The following is a 20347-nucleotide window of genomic DNA, read 5'->3' as shown; positions in this document are numbered from 1 at the left end:
CACTACCTTCCCACCCCTATTGCTCGGTCACTGAGAATGAAATTAAACCTGTGAGTACAGATTAGACATGTTTTTCTCTTTTGGAAACTTGGCTAGAAAGTTATCCAGGGTAGCCATGAAGTCGAAGTGTCCATTCATCCTAGAGCCACGAGACTGGGGTGAAGATGGGGCCAAGCTAATTCAACTCTGTCAGTGAGCCAGTGTGTTGGCACCACCATGATCAGAGAGTACTCGAATGTCCATTGTGCCTCCCTCAACAAACACACCCTGTGTTGAAGCTGTGTGTTAAGTGGTCTGACCTGGCCACACCCAGCTGAGTGAACACACTCTTTTTGTCGAACAGAGAGAAAGTTCTTTGGATTTTTGTTTTTTTCACAGCCTAATTTTTCTCCCCAGAGAGTTTATTTATCTATTTTTTTAAAAAAAAATCCTATCTTTTCTCAGCTTGGATAAGAAGGAAACAGGGAATTGGTTGGGGATCAAATTCGGGGCCACTGGCCACTGTCCTAGCTAAAAGAGGAATGAAAACATGAGATCTATCCTTAGTCTCTGATATCATGTTTAGAGTTAAGTTGCCACATACAAATTCTTGAAGGAACTGGTCCTAATACTTGCCCCTTACTACCTTTCTATATCATCTCTCTAAATCACATACTGTTTGCCTCATCTGTGTATATCATGAGGACAGAGATAAGGCTACCTTCATTTACCCTGTACTCTCCACTGCCAACAGAGAGTCATGTGGTTGTGGCTAAACTATTTCAACTTGAAACTAAATTGCCCAACTATTTTAATGGTCATTAAGTTTACCTCCTTCCTGTACTCAAATTAGACTATCCCAGTTCTTGGACTCTCATTTCTTTCCCTAAGGAATGCTTGATTAACAAGGTAAATATTTCAACTACAACTGGTATCCATCATCAAAAGTGCAGTATATGTATTTAACTCCTGACACCTAAAATAAGGGGACAAAGTCTCATAACATTTCTGTGGGTGTGTGCCAGTCCTGGGACCTGAACTCAGGGCCTACGCACTGTCCCTGAGCTTCTTTTGCTCAAGGCTAGGCACTCTACCACTTAAGCCACATCTCCATTTTCCTCTTCTTATCTAATTGGAAGATAAGAGTTTCATGGGCTTTCCTGCCCATCCTGGCTTTGAATTTTGATCCTCAGATCTCAGCCTCCTGAGTAGCTAGGATTATAGGGGTGAGCCATTGTCCAACTCTTAACATTTTAATAAACTTTTTTTTTTTTTTTTTGCCAATCCTGAGGCTTTAACTCATGGCCTGGGCAGTGTCCTTGAACACTTTTTGCTCAAAACGCTTGCCTTGAACCACTTGAACCACAACACCACTTCTGGCCTTTCTCGTTTATGTGGTCCTGAGGAATCAAATGTAGGGCTTCATGCATGCTAGGCCAGCAGTCTACAACTAAGCCACATTCCCAGTCCCTTTTTCTTTTAGGGAAGAAAAAATTCAGTTAACAGTAATAACTGATTCCTTGAGAATCTCTAAGTAAAATAAAATATGATCTTGCTTTGTGTCATAATAAAGAGCTTTATTTTTTGCATATAAATGCTTACCTTCAGTAGCAAACTGTTCTAAATGCTTTAAGGTGATTTCTTTGTATTTTGAAGTCTCTGCAAGTCGTTCATAAATTACAGTGTCCTGGAAAACAAACAGAGGCATAATGTACTTCATTAAGCATTCTGAGTTTTAATAAAGTTGATGTTGGCAACACTGTCAGTAGCAAGTCTATATAAAAACAATCTATCACTTGCAGTATTTTTTTTTTAAGTCAGAATACTTTTGTTGATGAATAGTGCTAATTCCTCAAAGACACAAAGAAATGCAGCTGAAACCCGAATCCTAGAGTTTTCTATCCATGGACTAAATCAATCATGGGCAGATATCGTGTTTAGGTCTGCAATGATTGTGTCTGTACAAAACCTTCCTTCTTTTTTTTCAGTAATATAATGTAACATAACAATTCCTGTAGTGTTTATATGGTAATAGCTATTGTGAGTAATCTACATAGAATTTAAAGCACAAGAGTTACATATGAAATGCTAGGCTATTTTATGTACAGTAGATTTGACCTTCCTTGGATGTTAGTGTCTATGGGAGCCCTGTAAATAATCACTGGTGTCTACCAAGGGAAAGGATCCTGTGAGAAGATTCTAGTTTTGTTATCTTCATCTCCTTTCAGATTGTCTAGTTACTCTGATATTCAAGGCCTCATATTCTATGAATTCCTACAAACAAACAGGCAGAGGTTTCAGATTCCTGAAGGTTTTGGAAAACTCTGTAAAGTATTCATAGGAAGAATGGTTCAGAACTCAAGAAAGTTTGGGAAATGCTGTCCTGCACAAAGTTGAAGAGCTTGTCCTGTTGCAAAACTTCACAGGGCCACTAAACATCCGGGTGCACAGTAGAACTCTCAAAAGGTGATAGGATACATGCTCCAACCTCACCTGACCATATAAGGGCTTTCAGAGCCATACACCTCTATACGATCATGCTCACAGGGGAACAAACTTATACTGAGGAACAAATTTACATGGAGGAAAACCTCAGGCTAACTGTAAACTCCTGATGTAGCCGAATGTATTTGGTGGTGTCACTTTCAGACTCAGTTGATTTGATGTGTAAAATAAAATGACCGGATCATTTGTCTAAGTCTCTTTCAGCTTCAGCTTTATGGACCATTTATGTTTCCCTTGATTTTACTCCTTTATAAATTGCCTATTTTTCCTTAGCTATTCTCTGGTTTTGGTTTAAATTCTTTTTTTTTTTTAATTTTAGAATTTTAGTATTCTGCCTTCATGGTTTTATTAGACCAGGAAAACATAAATCATTCACCTGCAATTGCTTTCTCAGTGGTCTTATCCATTTTAGGGTCTCTAGGCTCAGGGCTGATATTTGGAAGCCGGTTAATGGAGTATGATTTAGAACCCTTGAGAGAAACATAATGTAGTGACCTCAGCGCAGATGGGATTTCCTAGGCCCCAATTATGAATTTCTTTTCATTTCTCAGTGGTGTATTGGGGAAAGGGGTAAAGCAAAAGGAAATGATAATAATTCCCCTCTTGGCCCCTGCCTGGGAAGGGAGATATTACTTATGAACTCTTTTTTTTTCCCAAAGGCAAATGAAATTTTCAATGACATTAATATAGCCCGTTTTCAAACTAAGAAAATCTTCTGAAAATTAAAAACATGAACACTGAAGTGATATGGGATAAAGTTAGGGAGATTAACTTCTGCTGCAGTGTATCCAAACATCCTTGTGGCAGAAATTCATACTTGGAATATGGAAAATTAACTTTCAACCTTCTTTAGAACAGTACTAAGGAAAGCAGAGAACCAAACATGGCCTTCTATATTACACGGATTGTAGGTTTTTTAAACAGCTACCACAATCAGATGATCAAGTTTACATATGAAAAAATACACACTTAGAGATACTTTTTGAGCCATAGTAACACTACTTCACTAGAGGTCTACATCAAATATGTGATACAAAATTAGTAGCTAAAAAAGAGGAGGTGAAGGGTTAGCCAGATGCTGGTGTCTTATGCTTGCAATCCAAGCTACTCAAGGTGCTGAAATAAGATCATAGTTTAAAAGCAGCCCAGGTAGAAAAGCCAATTCATCATGAGAAAACCAAAAAAGACTGAATGTCATGAGCTGTGTGTGACTCAAAGAGCTAGAATGTTAGCCGGGAGTGAAAAAACTCTGGGGCAGTGCCAGGGCCCTTGAGTTTATGGCCCATGAATGACAAAAATAAAAGGGGAAAGGGAGTTCTTTTAATACTAAAACATGTACTAGCAAAGGATCAGACTCAGAACCTCTGGTTATAAAAAAAATCCTCACTGGATTGAGTTATTTTGTATCCTGGCTATTAACAAGGTAGAAGTGGAGAATCACAGTTAAATTATTCTGTGAGGGACACAAGAGAGGTGAACCACAGCTACTGTGTGATAGTCTAGAACTGAGAAAAGTGAAATTCAAGATTCCAAACCCTCAAATGGAATTTTCAATCTTCCAGCTCAAGATTTTAGTCCAATGAGATACTTTGATTTTGGCTTATAAAGATATTCAACTTTATTTGTATCTTTTTTTATTTTTGAATTTTCTCTTTTTCTAACTATATCATCATTGCCATGGCTCTGGAACATATATAGTGATATATAAACATTTATGCTATCTTGGCTAGAATTTCCTCTCTCACTTCCTGCCTTCCTGTTTTAGCAATTTATTAAAAGGCTCTTGTTATGATCAAATACAATTTGAACTCCAACCCAAATGAGTTGATTTGAATGGTGTATGTTTAGGTAGAAAGATCAAAGTATTTAACATGGCCTCTCTCTTGCTAGGGAAGTTTGGTATCACTTTTGTTACCCTTAATCTCTTTTTGCTTTGATTTTTAGATAAAGTCTTGTGGTTTTTGTCTGGGACCAGCCTTGGAATATCTTGATTCCACTTAGCTCATCCCTGGTTGTACATGAGACTGAACATATGTACCACCACAATCAGTCTGCTTTTTAGATATTATTTTGATATCTTTTCTTTTTCTTTTTGCTCAGGCCAAGGCTTGAACTTTGATTTTCCTATTTCTGGGACTACAGCTGAGAACCATCATACTGGCCTGGAATGTGTATTTTTTTTTTTAATTTTGGTAGAACTTAAGTTTAAACTCAAGACCTTACACTTGGCTCTGTTTTCTTGCTCAACTGATGTTCTATCACTTGAGCTATGCCTCCAGACTTGGTAGTGCTTTTGGACATGCTGTCTCAGGTTTCTGAGTAGCTTGGACTACAGGTGTGAGCCACTGGCACTTGGCTGGAATTTTATTATTATTTATTTTATTTTAATTTTTGGTTGGTCAGTTGTGGGGCCTGGGCGCTGTCCATGAGCTCTTCAGGGGATAGGGACAGCCCTATCCCCTGAGCCACAGTGCCACTTCCGGTTTTCTAGTGGTTCATTGGTGATAAGAGTCTCACGGACTTTAGTGCCCTTTAGTGCCTGGACTGACTTTGAACCGCAATCCTCAGATCTCAGCCTCCTGAGTAGCTAGATTACAGGCATGAGCCACCTTTCCCGGATGGAATGTATTTTAATGAAGTCGTACTACCTAAAGTTTCTGATGGAAAGCTCTTACTTACTTACTCTACCAACAAATCAATAGTCTTCGGATATTCTGTTCCAAAATTTAATATGTTTTCCTGATTTCTTCTACTTTGTTTTTTTGCTTTTTTCCTGATTTTAGGTAACATTTCTTTCTTCAACTCAGATCAAGATGCAGTGTATACAAAAACTTTTGGTAAATGGCAAAAAAAAAAAAATCTAATCCATAACCTAAAAATTAAGAAAAATGAAGGAAGCGTAGGGTGGAAGCAGTGAAAGTGGTGAGAATATTAAAAGGAGTAACACTGATCGAAAGGAACTATATCAACTACTTAAAGGTAATGAAAAATACTTTAAAGAAAAATTCTCTGCTTTCAAATTCCAGCTATACTTGTTAAGGCCTAGCACTGTATTCTATCCTCCAGGTCCTTCTTCCTCCTCCTACCCCCCAACACACAGAAGCAGAGGCATTTCTGCCCTTAATACTCAAATGGGCTCTTAATTCACTATCTTGGTACCTGCTATCACTTGGTCTACTCCCTAAGCCTAGTAGAAATCCCCTAATGAGCCTAGATAATCCTTCCCTTCAGCACCCAGGGCAGTCAATTACTAACTCCTAAATCTTCCTTCTCAGTCTTCTTTCTTATTTCATCCTTACCAACATTTAGCCACACCTGTTTTTTGAATAGCTGAATGGCTGCTGTGCCAGGCATCTGTTTTCAGCCTTCAATCATCTTTCCAATGGACATCGGAAAGATCAAGAGAAAAGCTCTTGAGAATTAAAACAAAACAAAAGAAAACAAAAAGAACTCACTCACCCTCTGCCTCAGGGTTAGCTATTCCCTGCCAAACCACAAAGTACAGACAGTCCTCAAACATCCTCATTGTTTCACATGTAGACGCCTATTTACCTCTGAACTATAGTTCACAGCCAATATGGGATCGAGTTTATGTATGAAAATGATCTCTATGGTTATCACAAAAGGAAGTCCAAAGTTTTCTATTTTCTTTATTCAATGCTTTAACCCCCAAAACAAGACACTTTAGGCCAAAGGCTGTTAAACACTAAAATAAAAAAGAAGGTGATTTGAGTATTGGAAACCAGACAGATACCTTATCATTTAAAGTGGAGGTTTAAAGGCTCTCTTTATTCTCTTGTCATTAGGTACTTTGTCATTGGAATGTGGAAGATCTTTATAAGGTACCTTAATACTCCATCCTAATTTCCTTATATATATTTCCCTAGTGCTCTTAAACTCCTGAGGTTTTTCTCATGTATTATTTTCCTATTTTCAAAAATCTAGTTCCACCTCTGGGGATATACAATCTTCATAGTGAATAAATGATATTCATTTGAATCAATGAGAATACCACACCCTAAGAACTCTGTAACAAAATTCATTTGACATCATAAAATAATGCTACCCCAAATCTAAAACCAAGACATTTAAAAACTGCATTTCAATACTTTTGAAATAACACAAGTTCTTAAGTTCAATTTCCTATGAGATAGCAAAAATGTTAATTCTATTTAAAATTTCCAGATGGTATATTTACAAAGGAACTACCTGGAAAGGACAAGTCAGAAGGGCAATACTGACCTTAACAATTAAAAAAGTGTGCGTGTGTGTGTGTGGGTGGGGGGGAAAGCTGGGGCATAGTGGCTCCTGCCTATAATCCTAGCTATTCAGGAGGCTGAGATCTGAGGATCTAGGTGCAAAGCCAGCCCGGGCACTAAAGACCCAGAGACTTGTGAAGTGCCAAATCTACAATCCTAGCTACTCAGAAGATTGAGAACTGAGGATCACGATTAAAAGCAGGCCAGAGTAGAAAAGTCTGTGACACCCTTATCTTCAATTAACTACAAAAAAAAAGCCAGAAGTGGGGCTGTGATTCAAGTGGTAGAATACTAGCCTTAAGCTACCAAGCCAAGAGACAGTCAGGCCCAGAGTTCAAGCTCCATTACCATCAACACCATGACCAAAGAGGAAAAAAAAAATGCTCTGGTCAGTTGGTTTCTCATTTTTCCATGAATGTAAATGTATTTTTAAACAGGAAAACTCAAAATTGTTTTCTGAACATATAACCTGCCAATAAATCAAAACAAATTAATAATCAGAAATTCTGCTACAATTAGAAAAATACAAAGTAAACAGTAATTACTAAATGCAGAAATTCTAGCAACAATTTTTACCACTTTCATGATCTTTAAAATAATTAGATTAAAACTATAGTGTCTTATTACATTCTAATACAATTTAAAAATACTTTCTGTATTTAGTCATCAGCTAACATAGTTTACATAACATAACCCTCAAATATTAGGTATCAAAAATTGAACTATAGAACTAACCTATGCCAAATTGTTTCAACACCCTAAGTTTACCCAGAAGGAATTCCACATTTTGCCAGAAGAGTATTATTATAAAACACCAACAAAAGTAGATGTCAGCAACTTCATGTTAAACATCTGTGTTACATTTTCACAGCAGAATGCCTAACACATATATTATAAACCACCATAAATCAAAACAGTGAAAGACAAAAATAAAAACTTACAGCTCCTTTGCAATAAAGTCTTAACTTCCCAGATGGAGTACGGACAATCACTGACATTCGTTTTCTAGCACTGAAAGAAAGAAGTTTTTCATAATGGGATGTGAATGTATGTTTGTTATGCCTCACATATTTTAATACTCACAGTGAAAAAATAAATCCCACCAACTTAGGAGTCTTATATTTCCACCTATAGAAACATATCCCCTGCATGAATATTTCTGAAAGTTACATTACATTTTCTTTGTGGGCTGTGAGGCTTGAACTCAGGGTCTGAGCACTGTCCCTGAGCTATTTTGATCAAGGCAAACATCCTACCACTTGGATCACAGCTCCACTTCTGGTTTTTGAGTGGTTATTTGGAGAGAAGAGTCTCATGGGGACTTTCTTGCCTAAGATGGCTTTGGATCATAATTCTCAGATCTCAGCCAGCTGAGCATCTAGGATTACAGGCATGAGCCACGGGTGCCTGGCTTACATTACGTTTGTAAGGGTGTCATTTACTGTCTCAGGGGAGCAAATTACAAAATGGTTCCAAGTGTTAATACCCACTGGCGTATAGATTTTTAATAATAAATTTAATTTTAATACATAAAACACTAGCACTTTAAGAATCAGCCCAAGCATTTATCATTTGGACTCAATGATCACATCCATCCTATGACAGTAAGGCACTGTTTTAAATTTTTTTAATTAAAAATTTTTTTTTGCCAGCCCTGGAGCTTGAACTCAGGACTTGGCTTTTTTGCTCAAGGACACTTTTTGCTCAAGGCTGGCACTCTGCCACTTGAGCCACAGCACCACTTCCACCTTTTCTGTGTATGTGGTACCAAGGAATTGAACCCAAGGCTTTGTGCATGCAAGATGAGCACTCTACTACTAGGATACACTCCTGGCCCAGTAATATGCTTTTAAAGACCCTGAAGCTGAGAAGGTAGCTTTTCTAAGAATAAACATTGGCTGGGAAACTGGGTGTCACAAAAGATTTGAAGAAAGGCTGTAACTGAAGACATTTAAGTCTTTAACCTTAAGAAATAACCAGGCTAGTCACTTTGCTTCCTGTTTTTAACTCCAAATGATAACTCATCTTCTGCAGCTTCATTATCCCAAAGATAAATAGACATCGTGAGCTCACAATCAGAACAACAGCTTCCTATCTGATTCACATTCACTCCACATAAATCCTGGCACCTTTTGGTATATGATGTGCTAGATCAGTAGCTGCTATAGTTTGGAACAGAAATGTTCCTGAAAGGCCCAGATTTGGAGTCTTGTTCCCATCGAGGTGCTGAAACCTTTAAGAGATGGGGTCTAGTGGAAAGTCTCTAGGTCATTCAATTGATGCCTTGATGTAGTTTGTGTGACCCTAGACTCCTTCCTGGTTCTCTCACTCTCTCTACACAGCGAGCAGTTTTGCTCTCCTTCTGCTTCGGTTACAATGTGTTACCTCACTGTAGGTTCAAAGAAACTCGAAAACCTGTCCATGGACAAGTACCTTCAAATGTGTACCAAAATAAACCTTTCCCTCTTTATAAGCAAATGATCTCAGGTGTCAGTACTGGAGAGCTGACTAACACACAGCCATTAGATTCCTGGTCTTGTGAATCAGATTGAATTGCTACCAGGATTCATACGTTTTAATGCTCAGAAGAAAAGGGTTTATTTTTAATGATGGATGCAGCTATTTAAAATGTATTAAAAATCTTAACATTTGCAGGGTGCTGGTGGCTTACTCCTATAAGCCTAGCAACCCAGGAAGCTGAGATCTGAGGAACTCAGTTTCAAGTTAGCCCTGGGAAGGAAAGTTTATGAAACTCATTCTCAACTAACCACCAAAAAGCCAAAAGTATAGGTGTGGTTCAAATGGTACAGTTCTAGCCTTGAGCAGGAAAACTTAGGCACAGAATCCAGGCCCCAAGTTCAAGCCCTAAAACTAGCCTTCACATCTCCCACAAAGAAATCTTAACATTTTGCCTAAACAAAGCATAAATTAAAACAAGACACATATTCTAGCCATTTAAAAGGGGAAAAAGTAAACTGATGGGAACTTATCTTATTGTGACAGATCAGAGTAGGTGAGTAGGTGTTTTACCTGGTGAACTCCAGGACGTTGAGTAATTCGTATCGTTCTTCCTGCCCTAGCTATGAAGGAATAAAATGTAAGGTTATACAGAGTTGGAAATGACTCTAGCTTCTTAGAGATAATCACTGGACATAGACGCTTATTATAAAAATGTTAATGTACACAAAATTCCAGGCTAAGAGAAATAGTCAAGAACAAGAAAAAGAAAATCATGGGCCCAGACTTGTGAAAGGAGTGAGACTTTCCAACAGGTAGATGATCCAGTGTGAATGCATTGAAAAGGTATGGGAGACACATAGTCATGAAAATAAAGTGGTTCAGTGGAAAAAAGCAGACAACTTCAGGTATTAAAGGAAAAAAAGTGTATCTTTCAGAAATAATTTTTTCTATTAGAAAACAGAAAAAGAAAAATACTAGCTGGGCAGTGATGGCTCATGTCTTTATCCTAGCTACTGAAGAAGCTGAGATCTGAAGGTCAAACTTCAAAGCCAGACTGAACAGGCAAATCTGAGAGACTCTCACCTCCAAGTAACCAGCAAAAAGCCAGAAATGGAGGTGTGGATCAAGTGGCAGAGCACCAGCCTTGAATGAAAAATGTAAGCAAGAGTGTAAGGCTTTGAGTTCAAGCCCAATACTGGTAACAAGAAAAAGTACTGGATATAAACATGTTTCGCTAAGAATACTAGTATGAATACAATAGAAATAACAATATTTTTAAAAGAAATAATAAATGTTGAATTAAAAGCATAGATCACTGATGCAAAGTTTAATAAAAACAGAATACTTTGACAAAGGCGTTCTTTATGAACACCACCCTGATGAAGTTATGAAACATTTCCACTCTTATCCATCTGTCCATCTGTCCATCCATCCATCCAGAAATTCCCTTGTGCTCTTTCCCAATCAATCTCCTTTCTGCCTGAGGCAACCTAGGGGCTAAATTCTATCATCATTGATCATTTCTGCCTGATGTCAAGCTGCATATAAATGAAATTAAAAAGGATACATTCTTTTGTGTTTGGCTTCTTCTTTTAATCCCAACATCATGTCTTTGAGATTCATTCCCTTGGAGAATCAATAAGTCATTCTATTTCATTATTTAGGTATTCCCTTTGTAGGAATATATCATAATGTGTTTACTCATTCTCCTAGTGATAAGCATTTGGTTTGTTTTCAGTTTGGGGATACTGTGCACAAAGCTGCTAGGAACATTCTGCTGCAAGTCTCCTGGTGGATGGAAACTAATCTGTCTGCTGTAATTGAGTATAGTTGTAAACTAAGGTGTAAATTGCCATTCTTGGAAAATTTTGAAAAAGGTTTTAGGTAAGAATTGTACCACTTTACACATTTGCCACCGACATATGATGGCTTCACTGACTACATTGGTATTGTCAATATTTTTCATTACAGGCTTCTAGGTGGGCATGTAGAGTGTATCCTTGTGGTTCTGCATTTCCTTTCTGACTAGTGGTGCTTCCCCTCAAGGTTCCTGATGTCTCAGATGTCATCTCTTGTGATATCTCCATTCAAGACCACTGCTCCAAGCTGAACTGCTTAAGGAACTAGATAAAGGAATAGAATGTGGCCACCTGCCTGAGGGAACAGAATGGGAGGAGCTTCTAGTTCCTTAGGATCCTTAAGTTATGCACGCACACCACTTGAATAATCTGTAACTTACTGAATCTATGATGACGGAATCAGGTGTTCTTCCAGTGAAAACAAAGTTCAGCTGCTTGGCGGCTCTGACCAATGCTCCCTCGTCTGTTTTAGGAGAGCCAGTGACAGCCAATAAGAGGATGAAAAGAAGTCCCAATTACAGGAGGAACAGAAAGACACTCATGTGAGCATGTGATACAATTTTTATCAAAAGTGTTTTCATTCTGGCACCTACTAGGAAAATCTTTTTAAGCTACACAAAGGCCCAAAGGAATGAGATAACCACCTGTTTTTGTTTGTTTTGGTAATGCTGAGGGTTGCACTCAGGGGTTGGCACATGTTAGGCAAATGCTGCATCACTGCCATATATTCCCAGCCCTCTGAAGAAAACAATCTTAAGTCACTGAGACACATAGAGACCCTGGCATCCTGTTTTGAAGTGCTAAGTTTCAGTTAGTTATGTACACCTAGGGAAAGATGATTTAAAGGTACCCTCTTATTAGGGGATTGGGTTTTGGTTCAGTGGAAGGACTACCAGGTCCAAGACTCTGAGTTTGGTTCTCGGTACCTAAAAAGAAAATATCCCTTAGTCCAGAAATGTCTCTGGAAACTTCTCTCCAAATGAACAGCACAAAATCATCTTGTTTTATCCTTTTCTTCCTACAAAGTTGAATGCAGCAAAGCTAATACTAGTTAGATTGCTCAACGTGAAAATTTTAATATATTTACCATTTTCATCACTGTATTAAAGCCTTTTTGTTATCCAGAGAGGGTATAGGATAAGAAAACACACAGGAACAAATCCAAGATGCCTGTAATCCTAGCCAGTCAGGAGGCTGAAAGGATTAGAGTTCAAAGCCAGCCCTAGGAAGAAAGTCTGTAATACTTATATATCTACAAATATCAATCAAAAGAGCCAGAAGTGGAGCTGTGGCTCAAGTGGTGGAGTGCTTGAGCTCAAAAGCTCAGAGACAGCATCCAGGCCCTGAGTCCTAACTCCATGGCTGGCATTAAATATACAGAATTCACATTTCTTGAACTATTTTCCACAAGGAAGTACTTTTCGGGCTGTCTTGTTTGTACCTGGAGACGCTGCTTGATATATGATCTTTTCACCCTCTCGCTCCGGTACTGCTGTGTGGCAGACTGCCATCATGGTAAGAAATTCACATATGATAGGTGCGGTTGGCTGTAAGAAAGAAACACAACACTTTTAATTCTTCTCAGCTAAACATATGAACACGTGTCAGTTATACTACTTCATATCTAGCTCTTAAGAATGCATCTGGGGCCAGGGCACCGTTGGCTCATGCCTGTAATCCTAGCTACTCAGGAGGCTGAAATCTGGGATCATGGTTTGAAGCCTACCCTGGAAAGAAAAGTCCATGAGACTCAAAAAATTTTCAAAAAAGAGTCAAAAGTGGAGCTCTGGCTTACCTAGTAGAGTGCTAGCCTTGAGCACAAAATCAGGAACAGCCAGTACCCTGAGTTCTAGCCCTAGGACCATAACAACAACAAAACAGCTTGGAATGTGAGATTAGTTATGGTAAACCAACATGTATTAGGAAGCAAATACATTTCCACCCAAATTACTATTACTTGTACCTCATTCAATTTTCAGACAAATTGGGGTGGGACAATACTAGGAGTTGAACTCAGGATCTCACAGTTGGTAAACAGGTGCTCTGTCTTTTGAACCACATATCCAGCCCTTTTTGCTCTATTTATGAGCTAGGGTCTCACTTTTTGCCCAGGCTGGTTTGGACTGCGATTCTTCTGTTTAAACTTTTTGACGCAGTGAGTATGGCAGGCACGTACCATGACATCTAACTTGTGCTTTTGTGATGGGGAGTGGGGTCCCATGAACTGTCTTAAAAAACTTGGCTGGTTCTCAAACTGTAATTTTCCTGATCTCTGGAGAAGCTAGGATTATAGGCATGAGCCTAGCTCACCTTCTGAGCATTTATACAAGTTCTATTTGTTGTCAAATAGAACTAGTACAGTGGAAAATAATGATGAATCCTATCCCTGGAGGATAGGAGAGAAATTCTAAAATGATCACTTTCATGGTTACAATTTCAGATAGGAATTAAGTCTCAGGCAGCTCATCTTTTTTGGGGTGGGAGAATGAAGATAATAGGATTTCTAACTCTAAAAAATGGTAACCTTAACCTGCTGCATGATTTACTAAAAGAAGAACCTGAGAGGCTCCCTGTATAATGAAGTCTTATGGCCTGAGAAAATCTGGAAGAGCAGCTCCTTTAAGGAACTAATAGTTCATAGAAGAAGCCAGATATTTAAAAATAAAACAGCTTCCTGTCCAACAGCTGATGAAAAGAAATGCCATTCAAATTATACTAGAAAACAAACAAAAATCAACACACACATGTTGAATAAGAAATAAAGTGAATGAGGAGATCAATCAAAATTTTGATAACTGTCCCATCTAGGAGATGGTTGCAGCCATGAGAAGTGTAGACTACAAGTAACCACACAAGTGTGATTTATTTACTGAGTATTAAGGACTCTAAAGAGAATGTACAAATGTCACATGAGGTGGCTTGAGGAGCCTGACTACTCTCAAGGCAAACACGTATTTATGTGAATGACATTTTTAACATCACAGAGAATTGACAGCAGTGATTTCTACCAGGGAAGAATAGCCTGCAACTGAAAAGTTTCTGAAAAAGGAGAAAATAAAGTGTGTTTGAGAAAATCAAAGACCAGTGTGGTCTCAGGAAGCAGAGATGAAAAAGAACTGAGATGGAGAAAGGGAGGCCAGAGTGCTCTTGCCCAGGTCAGGTATGGGACTGTTCACCATTTGCAACAACAATTGGAGAGGAATGAAAGAGGCAAACCACAAGACTGGTTAGAAGGCTGTGGCTGTAATCCACACAAGGGCTGCTGTGGTCTAGACAAAGGAAAATAAAGTCAAGAATTGATTATGGGAGACACGTGTCAGTACCTGACAAGGGTTTGGTGACTCATAAGAGATCTGGGCAGTGGAGAAAAAGAGAGATTAAAGATAGGCCTTAAATTCTAGAAAGTGGAATTGGACAGGTGATGCCATACTTTACTGAAACTGAGGGCACAAGTGAGAAGAGGTGGTCTAGGGTGAGGTTTTGTGGATCCTGAAACTGAATTTTGTTGATGGGTCTAATGGCTATTGCCCTACAGCAGCATTAAATCCATTTGTGGCTTGAGTGAGTGCCATTTTGGTGATGGTTGTGAAGTCTAAGTTTTGAAATACTGAGCTTGAGTGGTATTGAGGAACTGTTTAAATTCCAGATCATAAGAACTTTAGATCTCATGGAGTGAAGAATTACCAGTGACTTCATAAGGAGATATTCACACTGGATGTAGATATTTGAGTTCTTGTTACAGATTTTACATGATACTGCCAAATGTGTGTGTGTGTGTGTGTGTGTGTGTATATATATATATATATATATATATATATATATAGTGAGAGAGAGAGAGAGAGAGAGATGTATACACACACACACACACACACACACACAACACACACACACACACACACCATGGCTAACAGACTTTTTTTGTACAAATAGAGTCTGTAATTACTTAAAATTAAACTCTTTGAAAAGCTAGAGTACTGATTAATGGTAGTACTAAAACTCCATTTCCAACTACCACAAATGTATGTTAGCCATGTAGAAAGGATTTAGCAATAATAGGTTTTGGTAATTATTAAAATGATGCTGAAAAATAAATATATAAACACAGAAGATAGTTGAGAAACATTCATTAGTTTCCATCCATTAGTAAAGATAATGGTTTTCTATCACTTACATGATTATTTTGGAGGTTTTCCAGCAATGATGAATCACTAAATGCTTTTTCATCTGCAGTCTGTGGGCTCTGCCTGCAGGGGAAGAATAAAGCAAACCTGGCTTATTTGTACCATCCCAACATCACCTCAGAACTCACAGTGCAAGCAAATCACTAAGCCTGCATGCCCTCGATCAATCAAATATCACGTGGCCTGAATTTCTAAATAAGATATTATAGATTTCATGGATGTTTCATAAAACATATTCAAGCATTCTAAAACATGACAGGCACTGTAGTGCAATGAGTTATGTTGTAGCCACATGAAATTGTGTGTGTGTGTGTATGACAGTACTGGGGCTTGAACTTAAGCCCTCGTACTCTCTTTTGACTTTGTTCATGTCTGTTGCTCTATCACATGAGCCACACCTTCAGTTGCAGCTTTTTTGTAAAAAATAAATTAATTGGAAATGAGAGACTCTTGGCTTTCTCTTCCTAGGCTGGCTTCAAACCATGATGTGAGCCTCCTGAGTAGCTAGGACTTACAGTGTGAGACACTGATGCCTGGCTGAAAAAAATCTTAATATAACAAAACTTCTGTAATATCTAGAAGTGAATTTTTTCAATTTCTATAATATTTTCATTTTTTGAATTCTATTAATGGAGTTAGTATAAAATATTAATCCTAGCTGGGCATGGTGGCTCATGCCTGTAATCATAACTACTCAGGAGGCTGAGATCTGAAGATCAAGGTTCAAAGCCAGCCTGGGAACAAAAGGACCTGAGACTCTGATCTCCAATTAACCTCTGAAAAATGGGAAGTGGGGTTTGGCTCAGGGGTAGGGTGGTAGCCTTGAGCTGAAGAGCTCAGGGACAGCACCCAGGCAGGGGTAGGGCATTAGCTTTGAGCTGAACAGTTCAGGGACAGGGCCCAGACCAAGTTCAAGCCCCATGACCCCCGAAATATATATATTAATCATTTTACTTTAGCCTTAATAAATCTTTATTTTTAGTGATAAACACTTCACGATTATTATATGACATTTAAAACATGAATACTAACCTATTAGCACTTGTATCAACATCTGTCACTCATAAATACCTGTACAAACATTTGGAAGTACACCACATTCTTCCATATATGTAAAGAGAGCATCATAAGTGTGTATTGAACTTTTCATGTTGTTTCTGCCTTTAGGTACTATACATTTTATATCAAACAAACAAGAGCAGTATTTCTTTTATAATTTAGCTATTATTGGCCTCATGGCAATATATTTGTGAGACTAAAGGAACATGAAGAGAAGCATTTAAGTGGGAATGCCAAAATAAATGACATATTTGAAATGTAGAGTGAAAATACACACATAAACTTGTGTGCATAGAAGAAAAAAATTCTCAATTCACCAAGGAAGAATAATATCACCAAAAAGAATTACAAGTCAGAAAACTCTTATTTTATATAGCGCCATCAAGGCCAATGTATCAGCTAGCAAGACTATCACATTTTAAAACCAGAAGCTTAAAGGAAAAAAGAAATAACTGAAGAAAACAGTACTTGAAGTAACAGAATACACAGCATCTTCAGTAAGATACATTTCTCCCCCAAACCAACAGAGTAAAATAAGAATGTTTATAATAAAATTCATCTCTTTTTAAAATATGTAGTAGTTTGGTCTATTAATTCTCAAAATTATCATTGGTATTACTGGTTTAAATTTTTTTTGCTAGTCCTGGGCTTGAGCTCAGGGCCTGAGCCCTGTCAAGGCTAGACCGCTACCATTTGTGCCTCAGCACCACTTCCAGCTTTTTTTTTTCTATGCATGTGGTACTGAGGAATCAAACCCAGGTCTTTGTGTATGCTAGGCAAGCACTCTACCACTAGGCCAAACTCCCAGCCCCACTGGTTTAATTTTAAGACTGGAGGAGGGACCAAGAACTTTTAAATGACTTATCAACAGATAGAAAAATTGGCATGCATTTCTCCTACAAATATTATCACCCATTAAAACAGTTAATTGGGGCTTTACAAAATTTCCATTATTGAGAGGCATTCATTTGTGGTTCACATTTATAATTTTTTGCTTCCTATTTTAGGAAACTGAAATGGTGAGGGTATTCATAGTCCCATCTTCCACAATGAAGTCTATTTCCTTTCCAGAAAATTCCAGAATTTAAAATATGAAGATATATCTAATTAATCTCATCAATTATTTTTTCATTTTGTAAGTTCCAGTTGTTACCACTGATGTAACTTTCCAACAAATTTGTAATTAGTTGCATGTGTTTGTAATTAATTTATACATATTCCATTCTCTATTCGTTGATGAAGGCTTCAATTTCATATTCAAAATCCAGTATTGCTCCTCCCTTAATGGCAGAATTTAAAGGTAACTCTTTTTTTTTTTTTGGTGGGTCATGAGGCCATTAGGCTTGAACTGGGCTTGGGTGCTGTCTCTGAGCACTTCAGCTCAAGGCTACCACCTACCATTGAGCCAAGAGCCCCACTTCCTGTTTTTTAGAGGTTAACTGGCAACAAGAGCCTCAGGTCCTTTTGTGCCCGGGCTGGCTTTAAACCTTGATCCTCAGATCTCAGCTCCTGAGTAGCTAGGATTACAAGCATGAGCCACTGTGCCTGGCTAACGGTAACTTTTAAGCTTTCAAAATTCAAGTTCTCTATTATTACATTATCTTTAAGACTTTTTAGACACATGCTTATAACCAAGCCATTTTCTATTGTGAAACGTTGAAAAATCACTATATCAGTACGATCTGATAGGTACTAAAAATCATTTTTATTTCTTTCTTTTTTTTCTTTTCTGTTGGTCATGGGGCCTGGGTGTTATCCCTGAGCTCATCAGATCCAACTGGGCCACAGCTCTACTTCTGGGTTTTCTGGTGGTGGTTAATTAGAGATAAGAGTCTCATGGGACTTTTGTGCCTGAGCTGGCTTTGAACCGTGATCCTCAGATCTCAGCCTTGTGAGTAGCTAGGATTACAGGCATAAGCCACCAGTGCCTGGATTTAAAAATTTTCTTGTTTTAACTGAATGTGAGAATAAAAAGGCAGCCTGCTCTTAGCATCAAGTCACATCAACTTCTCCAAAATCATAAGGTCTAAGTCAACTTTATTTTTTTTTGGGGGGGGGGGGTTATGGGGCTTGAACTCAGGCCCTGGCCTCTATCTCTGAGCTTCTTTTTGTTCAAAGCTAGTACTCTACTACTTGAGCCACAGCGTCACTTAAGGCATAATCAGTTTCTGTGGTACTGAGGAATCAAACCCAGGGCTTCATGCATGCTAGTCAAGCATTCTACCACTAAGCCACGTTCCCAGCCCTAAGTCAAACATTTTTTCCAGAAAGAATTGGGCTGGACAAAGTGTACATGATGGGAAAGGTCAAAGGCCAGCCTTTTGGGAAGAAATCTTGAGGCCAGCCACTCACTCCAGGGCTTCTCCACTTCCTCCTGTGCATCCAAGCTGTTCCTCCTCACAGCCTCTCACCCTAGAGGCCCTAGTTGCTGATTTCTGAAGTGAGAAGTCACTGCATTTCCAGCATGACATGCTTTTGATGAGTAGATTCATGAAGGGGATAAAGTCTAGCTGTGAGACCTGTGTGGCTTTGGGGTGTGGCTTTCAGTCCTTAGTAGGGGCATCTTTGCAGGGACTACTTCAAATGCAAGTCTCCTACTTGACTCCACAGTCTCAACCCCTGTTGCTCTTTCCTAGCCCTTCTTACTGTGTCTTATCTCCCTCTTTGACAAATTATTCACTAGGCCATCCGTCTTAGCTTCCTTCCTGGTCCCCAACTTCCTACTGGCATTTTTCACAAAGAGTGAGGAAAGCTTGTTTCTTTCACCTTCTGAATATTCTAACATAGGGCAGTCAAAATCCATAATGTTTCTTCCACACTCTGTGTACAACCAAGTAACTGTTCCTCGACTGACTCTGGGGGAGCTTATGTTCTCCTTCCCACTGCCGTATCTGAGTAATAACTGGCAGGAATTTAAAGCACATAACTTGAATTTCTCTTTTGAGAAACTAATAGAGATGACTAGGCAGAGAGATCTCCAGCCACTGAGTTTAGGAAAAGCCTGTGCAATGTCCTCAGGCTGACCCATGCAAAAACATCTTCCTGAACACTGCCATTCACAGACCCAGCGTTGGTTATACTCACACTGAATGTGCATACGATGACTTTGTGATGCCAGCTGTCTAGATGAGTTCACTCCTTCAGAGTTAAATCTAAGAATATACACTGGTGCTTAAATTCAATAATATTCTTTGTTAGACATCAGTGCTGACCAAAGTAATAAACCTAGTTTTCTGTGTGACTCGAAGTATTTCTGAAGGCAATTGCAAATGAGATGATCCAAAAATATTTTCCGAAAGGCTGCATCACAAGAATAAATAAATGACCTGCCAAGGGGACTTGTTTGAAGATGCATGCTTATTTAGATGTGTTAGATCTCATTATTGTATAGTCACACCTGGAAGAATGTCTTAGTGAGCCTAGCTCTTGCCTCAGAATAAAATACCAGTCACTTCATATATAATTATAGGCCAGAATGAAACAAGAAAATAAATGACTGGAAAATAGAAAATCATACTATCTGAATAATAAAGCCTCAGTGAAATGACTAAGCACAGAACACATTTTATCCAGTACTTCTGGAGAGCCGCCACCATTATCATTTACTTAAAAAATTTCCAGAAGGAATAATGGGGAAGTATATTAGATAGTTAATCAAAAATTAAATTATATGTTATGTGAGATAGGCTTCAAAATAATCATGGAGGAAAGACAGAGATGGACTAAAATTTTACATGGGTGCCTATTATTGAAGCTAGCAATGGCACATTTTTCCCCTCTTCATTGTGTATGTTTAAAATTTTTTATAAGAAAAGTAAAAAAAGGGAAAAATTTTTAAGACAATAGTTCTAGAAAATAAGCATTTCTGGCTACATGAAAGCTAAAAGTAAAAGACCATTTCTGTTTATACTCTAAACACTGATTTTTTTATCAATATAGAGAATAATAGGCATTTCATAGAAAGGAATTTGTGTACAAGGTTGCTAGCTGATAGCTCTTAATGATGACTTAAATAAAACCAGCCATACAATTTTGGAGTAAAGCT

The 20347-nt window shown here is 38.3% G+C and overlaps 1 protein-coding gene across 4 annotated transcripts in view; it reads right to left on the bottom strand.

The window, feature by feature from the left end:
* Atp8a1 (ATPase phospholipid transporting 8A1) overlaps positions 1–20347 on the bottom strand; it is a 209185-nt gene that overhangs the window by 111743 nt on the left and 77095 nt on the right. For all 4 annotated transcript variants that reach the window (XM_090343659.1, XM_090343656.1, XM_090343655.1 and 1 more), the window contains 6 exons: positions 15234–15306; positions 12504–12609; positions 11443–11525; positions 9774–9823; positions 7685–7754; positions 1582–1666 (listed from right to left, as the gene is read on the bottom strand). In XM_090343659.1, the coding sequence (XP_090199785.1) occupies positions 1582–1666; positions 7685–7754; positions 9774–9823; positions 11443–11525; positions 12504–12609; positions 15234–15306 (467 nt within the window). The remainder of the gene's footprint in view (positions 1–1581; positions 1667–7684; positions 7755–9773; positions 9824–11442; positions 11526–12503; positions 12610–15233; positions 15307–20347) is intronic.

This window comes from Megascapheus bottae, chromosome 13 (assembly GCF_031878675.1).
Source record: "Megascapheus bottae isolate mThoBot1 chromosome 13, mThoBot2.hap1, whole genome shotgun sequence".
NCBI classification, from domain to species: domain Eukaryota; kingdom Metazoa; phylum Chordata; class Mammalia; order Rodentia; family Geomyidae; genus Megascapheus; species Megascapheus bottae.
Note: the sequence above shows the minus strand (reverse complement) of the source record. Positions and strands in the feature narration are given on the sequence as shown.